Source organism: Ictalurus punctatus, chromosome 18 (genome assembly GCF_001660625.3).
Source record: "Ictalurus punctatus breed USDA103 chromosome 18, Coco_2.0, whole genome shotgun sequence".
Classification (NCBI taxonomy): domain Eukaryota; kingdom Metazoa; phylum Chordata; class Actinopteri; order Siluriformes; family Ictaluridae; genus Ictalurus; species Ictalurus punctatus.
The window spans coordinates 16151893-16174194 of NC_030433.2; the positions used below are offsets into that span (position 1 = coordinate 16151893).

The window sequence follows — 22302 nt, forward strand, 5'->3', positions numbered from 1 at the left end:
ATAGCACGGAATGATTTACCATGTTTTATAAAGCAGATGCACGTTGAAGGTGTTTTTAGAAAGGCAGTAAAAAGATTGCTTTTTAATAATTGATTTAAATAGTCTTAAATTATTCAATTGGGTGGTGTAAGAGTTGGTTTTACCATTTCATATGTGACCTGTTTTTCCATTTATAAACCTTGAGGACCACAATGGAAATAAGCCTACGGCTTTTTTTTTTCTCTCGGTAGTTTTAAAATGTTGTATGGATGGTCTATATGGTGGCTTTCTTGTACAATTTATGAAATTTGCAACAACAACAACAGCGACAATGAATTACTTTCCAATATATCCAAATAAATAAATAAATAAATATATATATATATATATATATATATATATATATATATATATATATATATATATATATATATCCAAAACTTGTCATGAAATTTGGAGTTAAAGAGAAGAAATAAGTTGGGTGTTATCATGTTTTACAGTGCAGGGCTATGCTCCCTGTGTAGGTTAAACGATACAGGAAATGGATTGATGGATGGAAGGATGGATAGATGGACAGATAGCTACTAAATGTTACTGATAGTGTATCTTTTGTTGGATTAAAGAAGGCCTAAACTTAGCTGAATAATTGTGTGTATTTATAATAGCGCTACCCAATACCCAGTTAAGAGTGTATTAAGGCATGATTGATGGCATATAGTTTTATTAGTCACATAGATCCCCTAACAAGCAAGCTATTTACTTGATGAAATTGTGCTGGAGGACTTTAGCTTGACCGGTAGTTAGAAGAAAAGACTGTTTCCCCTGTATCTGGGTCCTACTAATGTGATGTACCACCTGGTAACTTGTCATTTCTGTTTGCCGCGAAACACTAATGTTTGTACTCAAGGTACAAGATTGTCAAATACATGCTGAATATAGTGCATAGTGCACAATTTGCGGAATAACCATATTTTTGTATATTTTGCTGCAGGTGCCCACGGAGTCAGAGAGGAGCCCCAGTTTGTGACTGCCCGTGCTGGGGACACCGTGGTTCTGGGATGTGACGTGTCCCACCCGCTCAACGGGCAGCCCTACGTGGTGGAGTGGTTCAAGTTCGGAGTGCCCATCCCCTTCTTCATTAACTTCCGATTCTACCCTCCTCATGTGGACCCGGAGTACGCCGGTGAGCTCTACAATCACACCCAAGCTTTTTATTCTCTAATACACACACACACACACATTCTCACTCTGCATGGGTTAATTATGACCATTATTATTATTATTATTATTATTATTATTATTATTATTATTATTATTATAACATCATTATTACAGTAATATAATCTGTCATCTTTAAAACATAATTCTGAATTCTGTTATCATTTAATAATGTTCTAATATAATGGTTTCATATTAAAGCCCGTAATGACAGAATAAAATTTCCAAGTACCCAAGTAACTGGCACGGCATCAGGTTTTGAATTGACCACTTCTCTGTGTCAATCCACTTTTCCTTTGACAAAGTGTGATGGCCGTTGATGGTGGTGTTAGCCTGAACGTTGAAACCTGATCTGTTTGAACAGAGTGTATGGATGGAGGAGGTGAGAGTGTTGGACAGACTAAAGCTCTGCTGCATGACTGCCTTCAGGTAGAGATTAATTAAAAAGCTAAATCCCACTGGCACCACTATCAACAAGCAGCCATGTGGCATTATGTGTAATGGAACTTTGGAACTCTCTTCCTCCTGAACTCAGGAACTCCTGAAGATCAGACCTTTGGCATTTTTAAAGCTCAACTTAAGACACACTTTTTTAAACTTGCATTTGACTGCTGATGTTTTTTTTATTATTATTATTATTATTATTATTATTATTATTATTATTATTAACGTCGTTGTTCTTATTAACTTTTATATGTTTTTATTTTTCTGTGTACTGCTTATTTTGTGTACAGCGCTTTGAGAAGCTGCTTTTAAAGGCGCTTTATAAAATAAAGTTTATTATTATTATTATTATTATTATTATTATTAATAATAATAATAATAATATACTGTAGTTAACAGGTAAGCAAAGCAGTTCGAAAAGATGTGGTGCTGGCTTAGCCTTATTGGAGTGTACAACCTCAAATACTTCTGCCTTGAGCACATATAGCAAAATATTGATGAACTAATATTCTTTCACATGCATACATACAGGTTGTCCCAAAAGTCTCATGCACAGGTGACTCTGTATGCCATCACCAGATCAGTTGTGCTTTCGTCATTGGATGTTCATGGACGTCCACTTCTTGGTTGGTCCGCAACACTTCCAGACTTTTTGAATTTGTTCATAAGTTTGGGAACAGTGTTATGCGTGTTGTGCTTGCCATGTCTGCTGTTACTGTGGCCAAACAACTCTATCTTTGATTCATCTATCCAGAGCATGTTATTCCAAAAGGCCTGGTATTTGCCTGTATGCTCATTGGCAAACAGTGGTCTTGATCTATTGTTCTTTTTAGACAACAAAGGCATTTTCCAGGCATGCCACCCATGCAGGTCAAATCTCTTTCTGATTGTAGAAGCATGCACTTTGAAACCAAGAGTTGCAAGACTTACTAGTAGATCCTGTGATGAAATTTTGGGATTCTTGGAGACTTCTTTTTGCATCAGACGGTCTGCTCTTGGGCTGAATTTGCTGGGATGGCAAATTGCCAGTCGTTTAAAATCTGTTTCATTGGTAGATGATTTTGCTTACAGTGGAATGATGTATTTCAAATAATTTGGAGATCTTTTTAAATCACTTGCCAGACTCGTAGGCATCCACAACAGCCTTATAGAACTCTTTAGATCTTGGCCTGATGACACCACACACTTCAATAGCAAAGGGAACACCAGACACTAGATATGAGAGGAGTATAAATAAGACAGGTTCCACCTGCACTCCTTGTGCAAGATGTAATCACTGGCACCCAATCTTCAACACCTGATTCTAATTTTATAGATTTGAAAGTGTGATAAATGTAGGGGTGTACTTACTTTTTCCATGTGACTGATCTGTTTATTTTCTTAATTTAAACAATTTAAACAATTTATCACCTTTGTATCAATTTGTATTATTAATAGGCACAGTTTCAAAGAGGATCAAATGTTTATTTGTGCAAATATGTTTAAAAAAACATTTCCATGGGTTGTACTTATTTTTTCACATGACTGTATGTAATAGGAACGTAAAAACATTTTACATTTTTTATTTTAAAGTTTTTAAATTGAAAGATTCTCTTTTTTTAAACCAGATTTTGACACATATCCAAATAAACTTCAAAGAATTTTCTCGAAGCAGACTGAATTTTTGGTGATGTTTTATACTCTGGAGGGAATTATTGCAAAAACAAAATTGCTTTGGAGGTGTTAAACATCACACTGTGGTATCTTCTCCTAACACTCACTTTGCCACTGTGCCAGAGACTTCACTGTACTTTTAAGATTTATGGAATTTGACAGAAACATCCTCTGGATATATCACATTATGTACAGTAGTTCCATAATTTGCCTGGTCTCTGGCCTTGATGCATGATGCATATGTTTATTTCTACAGTCTACATGAAACGAAGTAGATCAGTCTGCTTCATCAGATGAAACAGGGCTTTTATAAAGAATAATTGGACTGTTAGATCTCTTATCTAGAAAGCTTGCTTTGAAATGCATGAGGATCTCTTCCTAGCATGTGAAAATTAGACTACAGTTAGAAAATAAAATAAATCAGATAAACTAGTTTTTGAAATTGTGTGGTTAAAAAAAGTCCTGTTAAATTACATCGCTGTTAGGCTGTGTATGATATTTATTAAATTTCCTTACAATTGGGGTGTGCTGTAATAGGAAAATAATCAATGTTAGGGTGGTGGGATGTGGCTGTTGCAGGTACTATTTCATGCCTCTTATACCACAGCAGTTTGTCAACATTAACAATAATGTATTTATTGGAGACTGACACGTCATTATTTTTATCCATTTATAGTTACATTTAATGTTGTGGAACAGCCACAAAACAATTTCATCTTATTACTTACTTTTATAATGGATATAAAGTAATTTCCTCACCAGCTGCTCTTTTTTTCTTTCTGTTGAAGTTAATAAAACAAAACAATTGCAGCTTCGAATATATCACAGAAATCCTCAAAGTGCTTTCCCACACTAAACGTATCCTCACAGAAAACTTCATCATATCAATAATTATGTGTTTTTCTTTGTTAACTAATATGCTTTTTATATATAAAAACCATTTACTTTAAGAATTATGTGGAGCATCTACCATACAAGTCCCTGTGAATGAGCTGTTTCTATAGAAACATTAACATGTTCAAACAAGCACATACTGTAAATATGTAGAATATAAATACTGTGGTTTGTCTTACAGCTGGCACTACTGGTATAATGTTTTTTGACAAGGAGGTACATAAGAATTTGCAGAAATTTCAGGATGTATTGGAATTTCTATTTCCACTTATAAAAAAAAAACCTGCGTCCCATCAGTTCCAGCGTGTTGAACAAACTAAAACACACTGCACAGAACCCATGAAACTCTGTCCTCAGATCACTTCTCCTATAAACACTAAAAGAATAACATTCCAGAGAGCACCTGTTTCAGTAGATTATGAATTTGTCGATAAGTCTGCTTCAAAGAGCCATTGTATCTGTGCTGATGAATAGGGAACATAGCATCACAGAGCTACAGGCAGGTGACTGAGGTGCAACTCCCTTCATCAGAGCAAAATCATTTAGATTAAACATAATCTTTTACTCACATATGGATATTAGGAATTACACCACTGATATAGATCATGGACAGCAAGGACATCATTTGAAATCATGTCAGATTTATAAAAGCAAAGAAACTCTGATAGTTTATCAGACGTCACTAGGGGCTGGATATGCAATTTTAATGGCTCAAGCTCACACTGAATGGTAATGAGATAGCAGGGATTTTTTTTTCTCTCCTTCATGCTGAGTCCTGGATCCTCGGTGGAATTTCCGACAGCAGTTTTATCATGTTTCTCGGCACCGAGAAACATTTATGAAACGTCGCTGCACGGATTAAGACGTTCAAAGCCCCAGCAGCTTTACTAAAGCACTGAGTGCCAGATGCAGCATACTATACAGACTAGTGCTATAGTTTTGCTGTTTGGAACTGTTTGTCTGATCTTTAGGGAGGAATACAGAAATCCACACTGTACTTTGTGTAACAACCTTTAAACAGTCAGAATAGTTTTAGGATATAATTAATATTCTACATATACATAATATTCTGTACTTTGGCTGAACGTGAGACTAGGGTAGACATGGATTCGTCATATAATTAATTACTTTGAATGAAGTCAGCTTCAGGAGTTTTGGTACACTAGGTAAATATGGGTAAAAATAGCTATCAAAAATGTCTTTGCGCTTAATTTCACACTTGAAATGTGAGAGAGAAATGGGTGGCTGTGGCTCAGGTGGTAGAGCGAGTTGTCCACTAATTGTAGGGTTGGCAGTACAATTCCGGGCCAACATGACTCCACATTCTGAAGTGTCCTTGGGCAAGACACTGAACCCCAAGTTGCTCCTGATGGCAAGTTAGCGCCTTGCATGGCAGCTCTGTTACCACTGGTGTGTGAGTGTGTGTGTGAATGGGTGAATGAGACACAGTGTAAAGCGCTTTGGATAAAAGCGTTATATAAGTGCGCCATTTTATTTATTTTAGAAATTGAACCTTTATAGTGTACTTATAAAATATAGTACAAATGGTAACATGCTCCAGTTATACATTGTTCATTAGAATTTTCATCTTTGAAAATAAATGTATATTTTTTTATATTTTTATAAGAGTTCCTTAGAAGGCAGGAGTGGTGGGATTGGCGGGAATGGGATTTTAAAAATCGTCCCAACATTCAATGAAACACACATCTCCTTCTTCCCTTTTTTACGCAAGTTTAACTGAAAGATTTCAAAAACATTACTTTGACATATCAGGAATATTTACAGCATCAATATGAGCATGTTGCAAGATACGCATATTTGCACAGATATTTACTCTTATTCAAATCAGCTCCTGCAGGTTCCCTGGTGAACTAGTCGCTAGTTCCCACCACGCGTGGCCCGGGTTTGATTCCCGGTCAGATAACCGACCTCAGCCACTGGAGGGTTGCACAAGCCAGTGCACTCTCAGTGCTAGTCCCAAGCCTGGAAAATGGGGAGGGTTGCATCAGGAGGGCATCCATGGTAAAACTTGTGCCAGAATCAATATATGTGGACGGGTGATCCGCTGGGGTGACCCTGAATTGGCGAAGCCAAAAGAGAAAAAAAAACATGTAAATTAACTCCTGCAACTCAGAATTCATTTATTTCTCCAGTCAAATTTGCATGTATCATGAATTGCATGTACAAGGTGCAGACATACAGGGACAACATGCAGTGTTCAACAATATATACACACTCATGCATGCGTCCGCACACACACACACACACACACACACACACACACACACACATTATAGCATGGCAACAACAAAAGTGTAACTGTAACAATGCAAAAGACTGTGCAGGATTGTTTGGATCAAGGTGCTATCAGTGCAAAATATGAAATATATTATGTCTTGAGAAGTGGGTGTGTGATTAAGAATTTGTTGCGGTTCTTGTTTACTCAGAAAAGCAACACCAGAAATTCATTCATATCTGCATTTTCTTTTTATTTCTTTCTTAGTGAATATTTCAATTTTGCGTGTAGTTGTAGCTTTTACCTTTCATTATATATACAGTAGTAACCCTGGTAACAAGAACCACTCTGTAGTGTTCACAAATCTTTCATCTGTACTCCACACAGCTGGACCCATAGTGCACTTTTGAACAGAGGCCTGTGTGTGCTGTGTGTTACATTCAGAATAAAGCAGTTGGCCTTATGCTGTAGAGATAGACAGTCTCTTGTTTCCTGTATTTGGCTCTGGAATATTTCCTTTGAACTGTCACTCACAGTGCTACGTTATTTGAGCCATTTCTTTCATCTGCTACAATCGGGTGTGTTATAACGAAATAATTCTGAAGAACACCATTTGACCTGACAGTTTTAGCTACATAGCCATGATACAAAGGATGCATTTATCTTTCAAATGAGGGATGACGACCTTTGTACAATTCATTAGCGATGTCTCTTTGGTGTCTGAACATCTGTGCACAACAGATTGCATGATATATATCTGCTTTGGCACAAGAAATGATTGTACAATAAGCTGTTCTCTAAAATTGAAACGGCCACCTGAGTGATACGTAGATACGTAGTGTACATAGATTTCTGAGAGGAGAGCACTGTAATGAATTCATCTTCTGTGCAAGAACGAAAAAGGTGTGACAGTGACTATAGTTATCTATGAATTAAAAATGTCATTATTTAAAATGATGTAATTAAACAATGGAGTGTTTTGAAAATATAATGGGTGGGAGTGTCCATGAATTACCCATTATAACGTCCCAAAATAGATTGGTTAAATGTAGATTGTGTCCTGGGTCCCGAATGCACACCAGTGAATCACCTTTGCAGAAGGATATCTTAGCTGCTACGACTTAGCAGAACACTGTTGCAAAGTAGTCTGAAAGTAAAGGAAGGAAGAGTGCAAGCTTAGTATTTTGACCTCTATTATACTTCCAGCATGTCTCTACCTGAGAACTATCTTTAACCCACAGCATGTGTCATTGTTGGTCCTGTGGTTCTGTCACCTCTTTAGCACTGCTGTAAAAGCATCCCAAGACATTCCATTGTTCTTGAGCAGCTGTGGCCCATTTCCAGCTCTGCTTTATTGATCTGCAGGGCACCAAAAATTGGCTGCTCATTTTCTCAGCTAAACTTGAGCTTAATGTTCTAGTAGATTTCCTCCCCCCTCCCCCACTTTTTTGTGCAAAGCTAACATTTTTGTGGAGCCTGAAGCATATATTTGCTTAGCCTAAATGGAAACAATCTAATTCGACTTCAATGATCAAGATTTATTTTGGCTGCAAAACATTTTTGGTATAGTGCATCAACAATATTTTCTAGAGAGTGCGTTGAGTAGCTTAAGTGTACAGACCAGGGGTCTGCACTCGCTACATCTCTTTGGCCCAGTTTTTGAAGAAATATATAGGGTGTCCCTAAGTCTCCATTATCAAAATGTCTCCTAAAATTTTCTATACTTAGTTTATAATATATATGTCTTTTTCAGATAGCCTTTTTAGAATTCCTTTGAATAAAGAACGTATTGAAATCATTCTCATGGCTGGATCGGGAAGCTGTTGCAAGGTTGCGATAGACTTTAACATTAAACGTGGCAAAAACATCACACAAGCAAATTCAAAAAGACTGACAATGCAAACAGCTGACGAAGGCACAACCAACATGTTGCTTGTATACATACTGTAGTCCCCAATGTAGGGAGACGTTTGGGACACCCTGTAGTACAGTGTGATTTATAAGGCACACTCCCGATTACTGAACTACAACCTGATAATCTCAGATAAAACCCGCCTAAAGTTAAGCTTGAACTGATTGATAATGCTAATGGCCAGAGATGTAAGTCCTATTCAAGTCTCAGAGCAGTAAGTCCTAGTCAATTCTGAATTATCTCTAAGCTGTAAGTCTTAGCCAAGTCTAAAGTCTGAGTTGCAAGAATTGCTGGTACTTTTTCAATATGCAAGAATTCATACCAGATAAGGTAATTTTCTTGAAGCCACTGTGCAATTCTCTACACAAAAAAGCAAACGCAAATACAGGTTTTGCGATTGAATTTTAATGTCCCTAATTATGCACAATCATAAGGGAAATAACTGCGAATACATATTTGAATTAGCATTGGAATTTGAATAAAGTCTGAAAAATGCTGTATACCAAACTACACTGCATACCAAACTACACAAAGGACCTAGTGTATCAGACCTAACATGACATCTCTGTGTCCCTGTCTCAGGAAGAGCTAGCCTGCATGGGAAGTCATCTCTGCGGATTGAGAGGGTACGTTCGGATGATCAGGGCTGGTACGAGTGCAAGGTGCTGATGTTGGAGCAGCAGTACGATACCTTCCACAATGGCAGCTGGGTGCACCTTACAGTGAATGGTGAGTCTTGGCCCTCCACTTAGCCCTGAAGCTCTGTCTTAGACAAAGTGGTAATGTTGATCTGCACACAGGTTTGTTATATCTCTTATAATAATTAAAATTAGGTTAGGGTATGACAAACTAGTCGTGGACCATTCCTGGTGTCTGTGGGGAGCTTCAATCATTACAGCTGTTCTGTTCCCATTGTCTGAATAGAAGACAGAAATTCCTCCATAACATTAACATTTTCAATGCAGCTTTGTCAGTGTGCATTCTGCACTTTCTGTTGGGGAACCAATGCTTTATTAACTTGAGGAACTTTGGTAGATGAGCCCTTGCTCATCAGTGTAGTCCTCATGCACAAACTTGTCCAGATGTTTTTGTAATTTTTTAAAAGCATACTAATCAGCACTAATACCATTACATAGATGATATGGGAAAACATAACGACAAATTTCTCTCTCTTAGCTGCTTTTCCTACATTTCCTAGTTGATCCAATTCGGGTTAAAGAAACTAGTGCTGCAGTTGGGAAGTTTATAGTTGAAAAATACCCATTTCCAGTGCTTTAATTTTTTGGACTATTTTCAGGTACAGTGCCCTCCACTAATATTGGCATCCTTGGTAAATATGAGCAAAGCAGGATGTGAAAAATTGTCTTTATTGTTTAATCTTTTGATCTTTCGCAAAAATACTCTGCTCTCATGGATTTCAAACAAAACACAGGTTTATCCAAAAAAATATATATTTGTTAAATATAGGTGTGCAACAATTATTGGCACCCCTATGAATTTGTATGAGAAAAATATATTTGAAATATATTCCCATTGATATTTACCTTTTTTTAGTACACCTGGGTGACCAGGAACAGGAAATTGTTCAACCTTGACTTCCTGTTTCACAGGGGTATAAATATGAGATAACACATCTTCTTAGTCATTCATAACAATGGGTAAGACCAAGGAATATAGCTGTGATGTGTGACAAAAGGTTTTTTGAGTTTTACAAAATGGGAAGTGGCTATAAGAAAATTGCACAAGCATTGAAAATGCCCATTTCCACCATCAGGGAAATAATTAAGAAGTTCCAGTCAACTGGAAATGTTATGAATCAACCTGGAAAAGGACGTGTGTTTATATTGTCTCAATGCACTGTGAAGAGGATAGTTCGAATGGCCAAAAAATCTCCAAAGAAAAAAAAATCTCCACAGCTGGAGAATTGCAGAAGTTATTTGCGTCTTGGGGACAGAAAGTCTCCAAAACTACAATCCAAAGTCACCTACATTACCACAGTTATTTGGAAGGGTTTCAAGAACAAAGCCTCTTCTCTCATCCAAAAACAAACTCAAGCGTCTTCAGTTTGCCAGACACTACTGGAACTTCAATTGGGATAGGCTTCTATGGTCAGATGAAACCAAAATAGAGCTTTTTGGCAGTAAACACCAGAGGTGGTTTTGGCACACAGAGAGGTAGACATATGGAAAAGTATCTCGTACCCACGGTTAAATATGGTGTTGGCTTTTTAATGTTTTGGGGCTGTTTTTCTGCCAGCAGACCTGGACATTTGGTTAGGATACATGGCATCACAGACTCTATCAAATATCAACAGATATTAAATGAAAACCTGACTGTCTCTGCCAGAAAGCTTAAAATGGGCCATGGTTGTATCTTCCGGTAGGACAATGATCCAAAATATACATCAAAATAGGTCTTACTGACCACATAATCAAGGTACTGTCATGGCCATCAAAGTCCCCTGACTTGAAACCCCTAGAAAACCTGTGGGGTGAACTGAAGAGAAGAGTCCACCAGCATGGACTTTGAAATTTGGAGGATCTGGAGAGATTCTCTTTGAAGGAATGGTCTAAGATCCCTTGCCATGTATTCTCCAACCTCATAATTGTTGCACACCTATATTTAAAAAATATATTTTTTGATAAAGTTGTGATTTGTTTTCAGTTGTGTGATTTTCATGAGCGCAGAGTATTTTTGTAAAAAATAAATAAATAAATAAACAAAGGATCAAAAAGTTATACAATAAAGACAATTTTTCACAGCCTTCCTTGCTCATATTTACCAAGGGTGACAATATTAGTGGGAGCTCTGTATTTTTTTGCAGGTTTGAGATGTAATGGGGTAGAAATTTTTGCTGAAACTTGGCAACCCTGCAACACAGTGAAAGCCTCGAGAAAGTTAATTTTAGTTATGTTATAATGTGCAGCTTTTGTTTTGTTATATGCTGTTAAGTGTCTGAATAGATTACACAAACACTGTCTTTATTAAGTTTTAATTCTTGTACTTTTAGACTGTTGAATGTTTTTGCCAATTGAAAATGGAAAACTCAGACATACAGTATCTCACAAAAGTGAGTACACCCCTCACATTTTTGTAAATATTTGATTATAACTTTTCATGTGACAAAACTGAAGAAATGACACTTTGCTACAATGTAAAGTAGTGAGCGTACAGTTTGTGTAACAGTGTAAATTTGCTGTCCCCTCAAAATAACTCAACACACAGCCATTAATGTCTAAACCGCTGGCAACAAAAGTGAGTACAGCCCTAAGTGAAAATGTCCAAATTGGGCCCAAATTGTCAATATTTTGTGTGGCCACCATTATTTTCCAGCAATGCCTTAACCCTCTTGGGCATGGAGTTCACCAGAGCTTCACAGGTTGCCACTGGAGTCCTCTTCCACTCCTCCATGATGACATCACGGAACTGGTGGATGTTAGAGACCTTGTGCTCCTCCACCTTCCGTTTGAGGATGCCCCACAGATGCTCAATAGGGTTTAGGTCTGGAGATATGCTTGGCCAGTCCATCACGTTCACCCTCAGCTTCTTTAGCAAGGCAGTGGTTGTCTTGGAGGTGTGTTTGGGGTCATTATCATGCTGGAATACTGCATACTGATCATGCTCTGCTTCAGTATGTCACAGTACATGTTGGCATTCATGGTTCCCTCAATGAACTGTAGCTCCCCAGTGCCGGCAGCACTCATGCAGCCCCAGACCATGACACTCCCACCACCATGCTTGACTGTAGGCAAGACACACTTGTCTTTGTACTCCTCACCTGGTTTCCGCCACACACGCTTGAGACCATCTGAACCAAATAAGTTTATCTTGGTCTCATCAGACCACAGGACATGGTTCCAGTAATCCATGTCCTTAGTCTGCTTGTCTTTAGCAAACTGTTTGCGGGCTTTCTTGTGTATCATCTTTAGAAGAGGCTTCCTTCTGGGACGACAGCCATGCAGACCAATTTGATGCAGTGTCCGGCTTATGGTCTGAGCACTGACAGGCTGACCCCCCACCCCTTCAACCTCTGCAGCAATGCTGGCAGCACTCATACGTCTATTTCCCAAAGACAACCTCTGGATATAATGCTGAGCACGTGAACTCAACTTCTTTGGTCGACCATGGTGAGGCCTGTTCTGAGTAGAACCTGTCCTGTTAAACCTGTTAGCTCAGTGTCAGGGTCTTGGCAATCTTCTTATAGCCTAGGCCATCTTTATGTAGAGCAACAATTCTTTTTTCAGATCCTCAGAGAGTTATTTGCCATGAGATACCATGTTGAACTTCCAGTGACCAGTATGAGGGAGTGTTAGAGCGATGACACCAAATTTAACACACCTGCTCCCCATTCACACCTGACACCTTGTAACATTAACAAGTCACATGACACTGGGGAGGGAAAATGGCTAATTGGGCCCAATTTGGACATTTTCACTTAGGGCTGTACTCACTTTTGTTGCCAGCGGTTTAGACATTAATGGCTGTGTGTTGAGTTATTTTGAGGGGACAGCAAATTTACACTGTTACACAAGCTGTACACTCACTACTTTACATTGTAGCAAAGTGTCATTTCTTCAGTGTTGTCGCATGAAAAGATATAATCAAATATTTACAAAAATGTGAGAGGTATACTCACTTTTGTGAGATACAGTATATATATTTAGGCAATGCTTGTTTTGCTGTATTGAAAATGTATTGTATTGAGGCTCCACCATATCATAACTTTTATTTTGTGTATCGTTTCACCCCTGTTACAACCTCTTATCTATGAGTTATACTATACCATTTTACCATTTTACATTTACCAGTTTTAGTTTTGATAGTTTGCAGCTGCCAATCAGAGTTTTTCAGGTTTCCTCAGGTTTCAAAAAAACAATGAGACAATTCAGTCAAAATGCATGCGCTACGAGTAATGGGGGGAACTACCTGCAAATTCATAAATTTAGCATGAACGTTTTAAGCACATAAATTGTGATTTGGAATTGCAACACAGGCATTATAAAGACATGAACATAATGGCAACAGTATATTTGCTCAGCCCTGCATGCTGTTGCCTTGAGAACTACTTTTCTCTCCTTCTCCAAACTACCTCTGTACTGCTATTTTTTCTCTTTTTTTCTTTTTTTTTGGTTGATGTGATGGACATTCAACACTCTGAAATCCTTTGCAAACATCTGCTGGGACATCTAATTCTGCAATTACATGGGGAAGTAGACAGATTTTGCCTATTGCGGCTATGTATTGAGGATGTTGGATCACATTTCTAAATCTGGACGGCTAAAACTCCTCAGCGTGCTGTTACAGAGGTGAGGAGCCACAGCAGCACTGTCTGTCTGTCTGGGACCAAATTGAAAACCATTGATTTTGCCTTATCAGCTTAGCTCTGCGACAGAATGCTAAGGAATGAGATGACAACAGCCCTGCACCAGTCTGTGTGTGTGTGTGTGTGTGTGTGTGTGTGTGTGTGTGTGTGAGTGTGTGAGATGTCTGCGTGTTTGTGTATTGGAGTCTGGCCTTAAATCTGGCAACTCAGCACAGACAAGGTGGAGTGTTGAGAGGCCAGTTAATCTGCAGTGTGCGAGTGTGTCTGCTTCCTGCAGTGTGACTAACACTTTAATATCACTGCTTGTCTCTAAGAGCTACAGTCAACAGCTACGGTCACACTTTTGCCACAGCAGGCAAAAGTTCCTGGCTCTTTTATATTGAAGAAATATACTATTCAATATATTATATTGAAGCTGCATATTTTCACCAGATTTGATAACAGAATAAGAATTAATTGCTTTTATCTGTTCTCTTTTAGAAAGTAATCGAATCAACATTATCACCGATCTTGTGCTAGAATAATTAGAGGTTTGAGTTTTGACTGAAAGTCTTGTAATGTAAGACAGCATGTGATATAATTGATTCAGCCTGCCAGTGATGCACCTAGAATAAGAAAAAAAAAATGCCGAAGTGACGCGCAAACACTAAGCAGGGAATTGCACTGAGCATGCTGAACTCATCATGCAAAAATGAGCTCAAACCAAACTACTAATTAAAATATTACACTTCTTTTTTACACATATTAAGGCTCAAAGAATCAAGCAAGATATAATATATCTATTTGTAGTTTTCTTTATATCACAGTGCTGTTGAGTTATCAATTCTAACTGGTTAGAAAGTGTTGATTAATTTTCTTTAGCAGCAGCTCTGCCACGAGTATTGACTACAAGGCAAATTAGAAGATTATATTAATGCAACTGTTCTAATATGTTATTGACTCAATAATAACAACTTCCACACTTGTATCCGCATAAATGAATGAGAAAAACATGTCATTGTTGATATGGTGAAGTTTTCTCTGAGGAGACGTTTAGTGGGAACGTCCATTTATAGCTGCTGTAACGTAAGTGATGACAGAAACTGACTTGTTTCATGGATGTTCTACAACATTAAATGTAACCATAAATGGATAAAAAGTATGATGTCCATCTATCCATCTATTTTCTGAACCACTTATCCTACACAGGGTCATGGGGGAGCCTGGGGCCTATTCCAGGGAACTTGGGGCATGAGGTGGGGAACACTCTTGCCTGGGTACCAACCCATCGCAAGGCACCTTCAAACACACCCTCACACTACAGAAAATTTGGAAATGTCAGTCAGTCTACAATACAGGTCTTTGGACTTGGGGAAGAAACTGGAGGAAACCCCTGAAGCACGGGGAGAACATGCAGGGCAGAGGCAGGAATCAAATCCCCAACCGTGGAGGTGCGAGGCAAATGTTCTAACCACTAAGCCACCATTCCCCCCAAAAGTATGGTGTGTCATTCTTTAATATAAGAATAGCACTGGAAAATTGCTGTGGTATAAGAGGATCTTCAAGATTTCTCTCCAGGGTTTTGGATTTTCTCAGTTCATCAAAAGCCCGATGTTTGTTTGATTCTTTAGTGTTCTCAACGTGATCTTTCCTCTAGCACACCTGTTCCTCAGTTCAGCATTAATTTGTGACCTGAAAACAGTTTAGCCCTTTTTTTTAAATTCAAATTTATTTCACAAAATGATTCATGCAGTAATGTAATTGAACAAAAAAAAAAGAAATAAATTCGCAGCAAAAGTAGAATACGGGAAAAGTGCAAAACTGGCAATACTGGCAATCTGTGAACAAGAAACAACAGATGCCTTAAAAAATGCATTGTCAGAAGTTCTGTAAACTTACTTTTAAAAAATTTAAGTTTCACTTTTGATGGAGAAACGGAAAATACCCATAAGTGACCCACCAGCTGACAACTTCTGGTCTAGTGTGTACTCCAGGAAGACTAAAAATATTTTTTTATAAATTTGCCATTGTTTGTGAGAAGACCTGACTTTTCAAATCTTTAAGCTTCAGTCTCTGCTGTGGAATTAGTGTTGGCATGTGGAATTAATGTCATTAATGAGATGACGTTGATACGAAAAGTCTCCGTTCTATTCCTACAGACTGCTGTGCTTTGAAAAAAAAACATGAATGTACGTAACCTCATGAATATATACATGTGGCCCGGTGATGAATTCCCCGAGCCTGGGAGAGGGATCCTCACAGTGACGGGTAGAGAGGTAGAGTGGTTGCAGGCTGTACTGTGCTAATCGAGGAGCGGTTACTGCTTGGCACAGTGAGCGCTTCTCCACCAGGCTGTCACTCAGAGCTTTTGATCCCCAGTAGCTGCTGCTCCCCGTCTCAGAGATGCCACCGCCGCTGTTATATCATTCCTGTGATATTCTCACCCTCACACATGCTCTCCAGCGGCTCAAGTGTGAGGGAGGAGAAAAGGAGGGGTGGAAATGATGTAATGTTGCAGGGAGCAGGCACTCTAGAGATGTGTGTAGGTGCATGTGTATCTGTGTAGATGCTTACATATGGGGGCATGTTCATATGGTATTTATTAGTGTGTGTAAACATTTGCTTCTGCCTTTAGTCACTGAATCCCGCTTTTGAAATGCCTGAGTGAACCATGATGATTAAGATGCTCAAGGATATGTGAGGCATATGCAATGAAGCTGAACTAAAGAGCTTTTAGTTTGTAAAAGGATTTGTCTGAGCAGGGAAAGAAGGTATGTCAAAGTTATAGCTCTCCCTCACAAATAAGAGCGTGCGTTTTACACAAGAGCAAAAGTGTTTAAAAGTAGCAGGTTTTTCTAATTATGAAACAATACACTATATCGGTTTCCAACAATATTGTTTATACAGTGCCCTCCACTAATATTGGAACCCTTGATAAATATGCCCAAGGAAGGCTGTGAAAAATTGTCTTTATTGTTTAACCTTTTCATCTTTTGTTTAAAAAATTCACCAAAATTCTCTGCTATCATGGATATCAAACAATTGCAAATAAAGCACAGGTTTATTAAAAAACCTCCCTTTGCCAAGATAACAGCTCTCAGTCTTCTCCTATAATGCCTGATGAGGTTGGAGAATACATGGAAAGGGATCTGAGGCCATTCCTCCACAGAGAATCTCTCCAGATACTTCATATTTCGAGGACCACACTGGTGGGCTCTCGTCTTCAGTTCACCCCACAGGTTTTCTATGGGTTTCAAATCAGGGGACTGGGATGACCATGGCAGGACCTTGACTTTGTGGTCAGTAAACCAATTTTGTGTTGATTTTGTTGTATGTTTTGGATCATTGTCCCGCTGGAAGATCTAACCATGGCCTGTTTCAAGCTTTCTGGCAGAGACAGTCAGGTTTTCATTTTAATATCTGCTTGATATTTGATAGAGTCCATGGTGCCATGTATCCTAACAAAATGTACAGGTCCTCTGGCAGAAACACAGCCCCAAAACATTAAAGACCAGCACCATATTTAACCATAGGCATGAGTTACTTTTCCATATGGCTACCTCTCTGTGTGTGCCAAAACCACCTCTGTTTTTATTGCCAAAAAGGTCTATTTTAGCTTGATCTGACCATAGAACCCGATCCCATTTGAAGTTCCAGTAGTGTCTGGCAAACTGAACATGCTTGAGTTTGTTTTTGGAAGAGAGTAGAGGCTTTTTTCTTGAAACCCTTCCAAACACCGTGATGTATTTGGTGATGTAGGTGACTTCGGATTATAGTTTTGGAGACAAGACGCAACTAACTTCTGCAATTCTCCAGCTGTGATCCTTCGAGATTTTTTAGCCACTCGAGCTATCCTCTTCACAGTGCGTTGAGACAATAAAAACACACATACTCTTCCAAGTTGATTCATAACATTTCCAGTTGACTGGAACTTCTTAATTATTGCCCTGATGGTGGAAATTGTCATTTTCAATGCTTGTGCTATTTTCTTATAGCCACTTCCCATTTTGTGAAGCTGAACAACCTTTTTCTGCCCATCACAGCTATATTCCTTGGTCTTTCCCATTGTTATGAATGACAGAGGAAATTTGGCCTATGTGTTACCTCATATTTATACCCCTGTGAAACAGGAAGTCATGGTTGAACAATATCCTGTTCCTGGTTACACAGGTGTACTAAAACATTAAAAAAAATATCAATGGGAATATACTTTAAAAAAACAAAACAAAACAAAAAAATCATATGAATTCATAGGGGTGCCAATAATTATTGCTCACCTATATTTAACAAAGATTTTTTGGACAAACCTGTGTTTTCATTGCAATTGTTTGATATCCATGAGAGCAGAGCATTTTTGTGAATTTCTTTAACAAAAGATCAAAAGTGTAAACAATAAAGGTAAATTTTCACATCCTTCTTTGCTCATATTTATCAAGGGTGCCAATATTAGTGGAGGGCAGGATATTAGGGATGCATTGTTTATGTATGGGCTGCATGACTTTAATTTTTTGCTAGATCTAAAAAAATTGTAGATTAGTCAATGTTTCTATAGTAAAAACAAAAATTGATACATGACATAGAAGGGGTGCAGTGGCTTAGTGGTTAGCACATTTGCCTTGCACCACCCGTGGTGGGGGTTCAAAGACATGCGTTGCAGGCTGATTGGCATTTCCAAATTGTCTGTAGTGTGTGAATGGGTGCGTGTGCAGTTGTGCCCTGTGATTGGTTAGCACCCCATTCAGAGTGTCCCCTGCCTCAGACCCCGAGTCCCGATAGTCTCCATGTCCCTAAGACCCTGTGTAGGATAACAGAAAATGGGTGGATGGATTGATGGACCTGCCCTTTGGTGGCATCAATTTGAGCACATAATTATACTCTGCCTTGTATGTTTTAGTTTTAGAGCATTTTAGGAACATTCCAATGATCAAGACTAACAAACAAGACTTGCTAATTTGCACATATGAAAAGATGCAACCATCTGTTTGTGAATCAGCTATGATTAAGTTTACTCATGCAAACCATTAGTGAATCAAAAACCATGAGGCATATAGTTTGTTTTAATCAAATAAAGCCTGAGACATGTACAGAGGATGACTGTGGTATTGTTCAACAGTTTGATTGTCCAGCTTGAATTTAACCACTTCCGTTTTTCATTTCGGCTCATTTCTTTGCACTGTTTAACAATGGTTCCTCCTCCAGCTACCAGTTTTTGTATCAGCTCAGCTCATAGTTTCTGTGGATTTTTCATATACAGACCTCTGCCACTCAACACAGTAACTTATCACAGTTCAGATTTCACTAATATGACAAGCATTGCAGTTATCACCTTTTAGCAACTGTATTACTTTGGCTGTAAGTAATATGTATGTCAAATCCCACTAGGTTAAGTGAGAGCTTCTGTTGCCATAGAAACATGGATAAGTAGTATTAAAACCAACTTCCTAGTGGGAGGGCCAAAGAAGAGAGCAAAGTGATTAAATCCACTCTACCATGGCACTAAGTCAGGGCTAATCCTGTGGGATTGAACAAGAGGGTCACAATTGTTTAGTCTGACCCTTACACAGGATCAGATTAGTTTTATGAATGAGTCTGAATGGTAAAACTGTGTATACCTCATACTGTGCAAATGACCAGTGTAGTGCATTTGTGGTGTCTTTCATTAGGGCAGACTTGCGTGGGATGGTCCTGAGTTCATGTAGCAGTGAAAGGATTTTGGTGACTTTTATGTACTTGGAAAATTACATTAACAGTCACTAACATCTAGTATAGAACCTTAAACTGACAAGTAAATATAGTAAAGCCTGTCCACTTGGAAGCCATTTTGGCATCATTCCTGCTAGTTATTTCCAGTCATACAAGAACAGGTTCTTATCTACTTGAATGGAGAGAGGTCCAGATACTAGAAATGAATCAGCAAGATGATGTTTAAGATATGGATTTCAAATGTTTGTTAAACTTACACATAAACGGTGTAAGTATTGTGGATCCAATAAAATCCAGCCATCCATCATCCATACTGCTTATCCTACACAGGGTCACAAGGGAGCCTGGAGCCTAACGCAGGGAACTCGGGGCACGAGGCGGGGAACACCATGTACCAGAGTACCTGGAGGAAGCCCACAAAGCGTGGGGAGATCATGCAAACTCCCCACACACAGGGCGGAGGCAAGATTTGAACCCCCAACCCCGGAGACACTGCTAAACACTAAGCCACCGTTCCCCCTGTTCCAAAAACATACAATGTAGTATTTTTTCAGATTGTTACTTGGACAAATGGAGCAAAGCACCATCTGTACATGTAGCAGTGTAAGAATTTGATTGACCAGGTTTTTTTTTTGCTGACATCTTTAATTACGAGGTGATTTTAACTGACTTTTAACTGAGGGATGCTACTTATGCAATACAGTCCCCATATTGAGTGAGACACACAGCCCCATTTATTCTGACCCAATCATTTTTCTCACTTGCCAATTCCCACTTACCAGCCAGCTCTCACTTACAACAGCTACTAACTGGGGAGACTGAAGGCTAACACGTGCCTCCTCTGAGAATGAGCTACCGCATCTTTCGAACTGCTGCTCATGCTGCATCACAGGGCAGCTGAGCACACTGAGGGAAGAGCTGTCTGCCCTCTTCCTCATACTCAAGCTCAGTTGTGTGCGATTGGTAAGTGTCTCTGTGATTGTTCCCTTGTCTCCTGGCCACAGGTGGCTGTGGCTTTTTTGGAATTCGAACTTGCGATTTTCCAGATAATAGAGTGAGTGAGCCAGCCCCATTTATCTTGAAAGCAGTGGACTGTATCTTCATATTCCATATCTGAACTCAATCACTTATTTGGGGTTTGGGTGTGATCTGTAGAGGTCATAAATATTGAAGACACTATTCAGTCTTACATTTGTTTTTCACATTAATCAGGTAGAATTAGCAGTGCTCCAGCTTGTCCTGTTGCCATTCCAACCAGCCTGGATTCATGAAGGTTCATAATGGTTGGAATTTGTTTCATTTCACATGGTATAAGGTGTAAGGTTAAGTTTGAATGTTAAATTAGCTGTTATACCTAACCACAACTGTTGTATCCATCCATGCAGCTTTGCAATACACGTATGCAAGCGTGAGACCATGTTGTTTGTTGTGCAGATGTGAGATGAGCAGGTCTTGTTGAGGCAGCGGCTGACTTTGGTCTTGTTGATGTTGATGCAGGGAGCTCTCCATGGTGCTGATAGCTTCACAGCCTGGTGTAAGTGCTGAGCATTCAGCTGAGTGGGCCTGACCATATGCTGCAGTCACTCTGCAGATGGCATTATGGGCAATTGAAAAGGCCACAGTCCACAACAGACAACAGCAGAGCACTGGAGAATGATGTGTAAACTGTGTTTAAAATGTGTCTTTGGCAATGTTATAATGTGCATCTCTTTATGGATATACACTGACTAATAATAACATTAAAATGATAACATTGATTATCATGTTACAATGGCATCTGTCATGGGGTGGGATATTTTAGGTAGCAAGTGAACAGTCAGTTTTCGAAGTTGATGTGTTGAAAGCAGGAAAAATGGATAAGCATAAGGATCTAAGCAACTTTGACAAGAGCCAAATTGTGATGGCTAGATGACTGGGTTCCTTGTGGGGTGTTCCCGGTATGCAGTGGTTATTACCTATCAACCGTGGTCCAAGGAAGGGCAACCGGTGAACTGGTGATGGAGTCATGGGCGCCCAAGGCTTATTGATGCTCATAGGGAGCAAAGGCTAAACCATCTGGTACAATCCCTATTGTAGTACAAATTGCTGAGAAAGTTAATGCTGGCTAAGATAGAAAGGTGTCAAAACACACAATGAATTGCAGCATGCTACATATGGGTCTGCTTGGACACAGACCGATCAGAGTGCTCTCTGTCCTCTGCCAAAAGCGTCTACAATGGACACGTGAGCATCAGAACTGGACCGTGGAGCAGTGGAAGAAGTTGGCCTGGACTGATGAATCATGTTTTATTTTACATCAAGTGGATGACCAAGTGTGTGTGCATTTGTTCTCCTGGGGATGAGATGGCCCCAGAATGCACTATGGAAAGAGTGATGCTCTGGGCAATATTCTGCTCAGAAACCTGACATTCATGTAGATGTTAATCTGGCAAGATAATGCAACCTTCCACACCACAAAAATTGCTCAGGAATGGTTTGAGGAACATGACAAGAGTTCAAGGTGTTGACTTGGCCTCCAAATTTCCCAGATCTCAATCCAATAGAGCATCTGTGGGATGTGCTGTAAAAACAAGTCCAATCCTTTGAGGCCCCACCTCACAACTTACCAGACTTAAAGGATCTGCTGCTAAGGTCTTGGTGCCAGATACCACATCACACCTTCAGTGGTCTTGTGGAGTCCATACCTCGATGGGTCCAATCTGTTTTGGTGGCACAATGCGTAGGTGGACCTATACCGTATTAAGCAGGTGGTTTTAATCGCCGATTGTTGTACGTCACCCATCACAATACTATGGCATTTTAATGACTTTAGTATATGCACCCTACTGATGTCATCTTTTCAGGCAGGTTTAAAGGCAATCTGTACAATGTGTTTATATCAGATAGGCACTAAAGAGAAAGGCCCAGCCCTTGTTTCAGAAAAAGAATAAACAAGAAGCAATTATATTGTTCCTTTCTTCC

At 39.1% G+C, this 22302-nt stretch overlaps 1 protein-coding gene across 2 annotated transcripts in view; it reads left to right on the forward strand.

Annotated features, from left to right (window-relative positions):
* The window catches only part of igsf9bb (immunoglobulin superfamily, member 9Bb), a 136256-nt gene that overhangs the window by 32416 nt on the left and 81538 nt on the right, over positions 1–22302 (forward strand). For both annotated transcript variants that reach the window (XM_017493640.3, XM_047161679.2), the window contains exons 2-3: positions 971–1162; positions 8919–9065. In XM_017493640.3, the coding sequence (XP_017349129.2) occupies positions 971–1162; positions 8919–9065 (339 nt within the window). The remainder of the gene's footprint in view (positions 1–970; positions 1163–8918; positions 9066–22302) is intronic.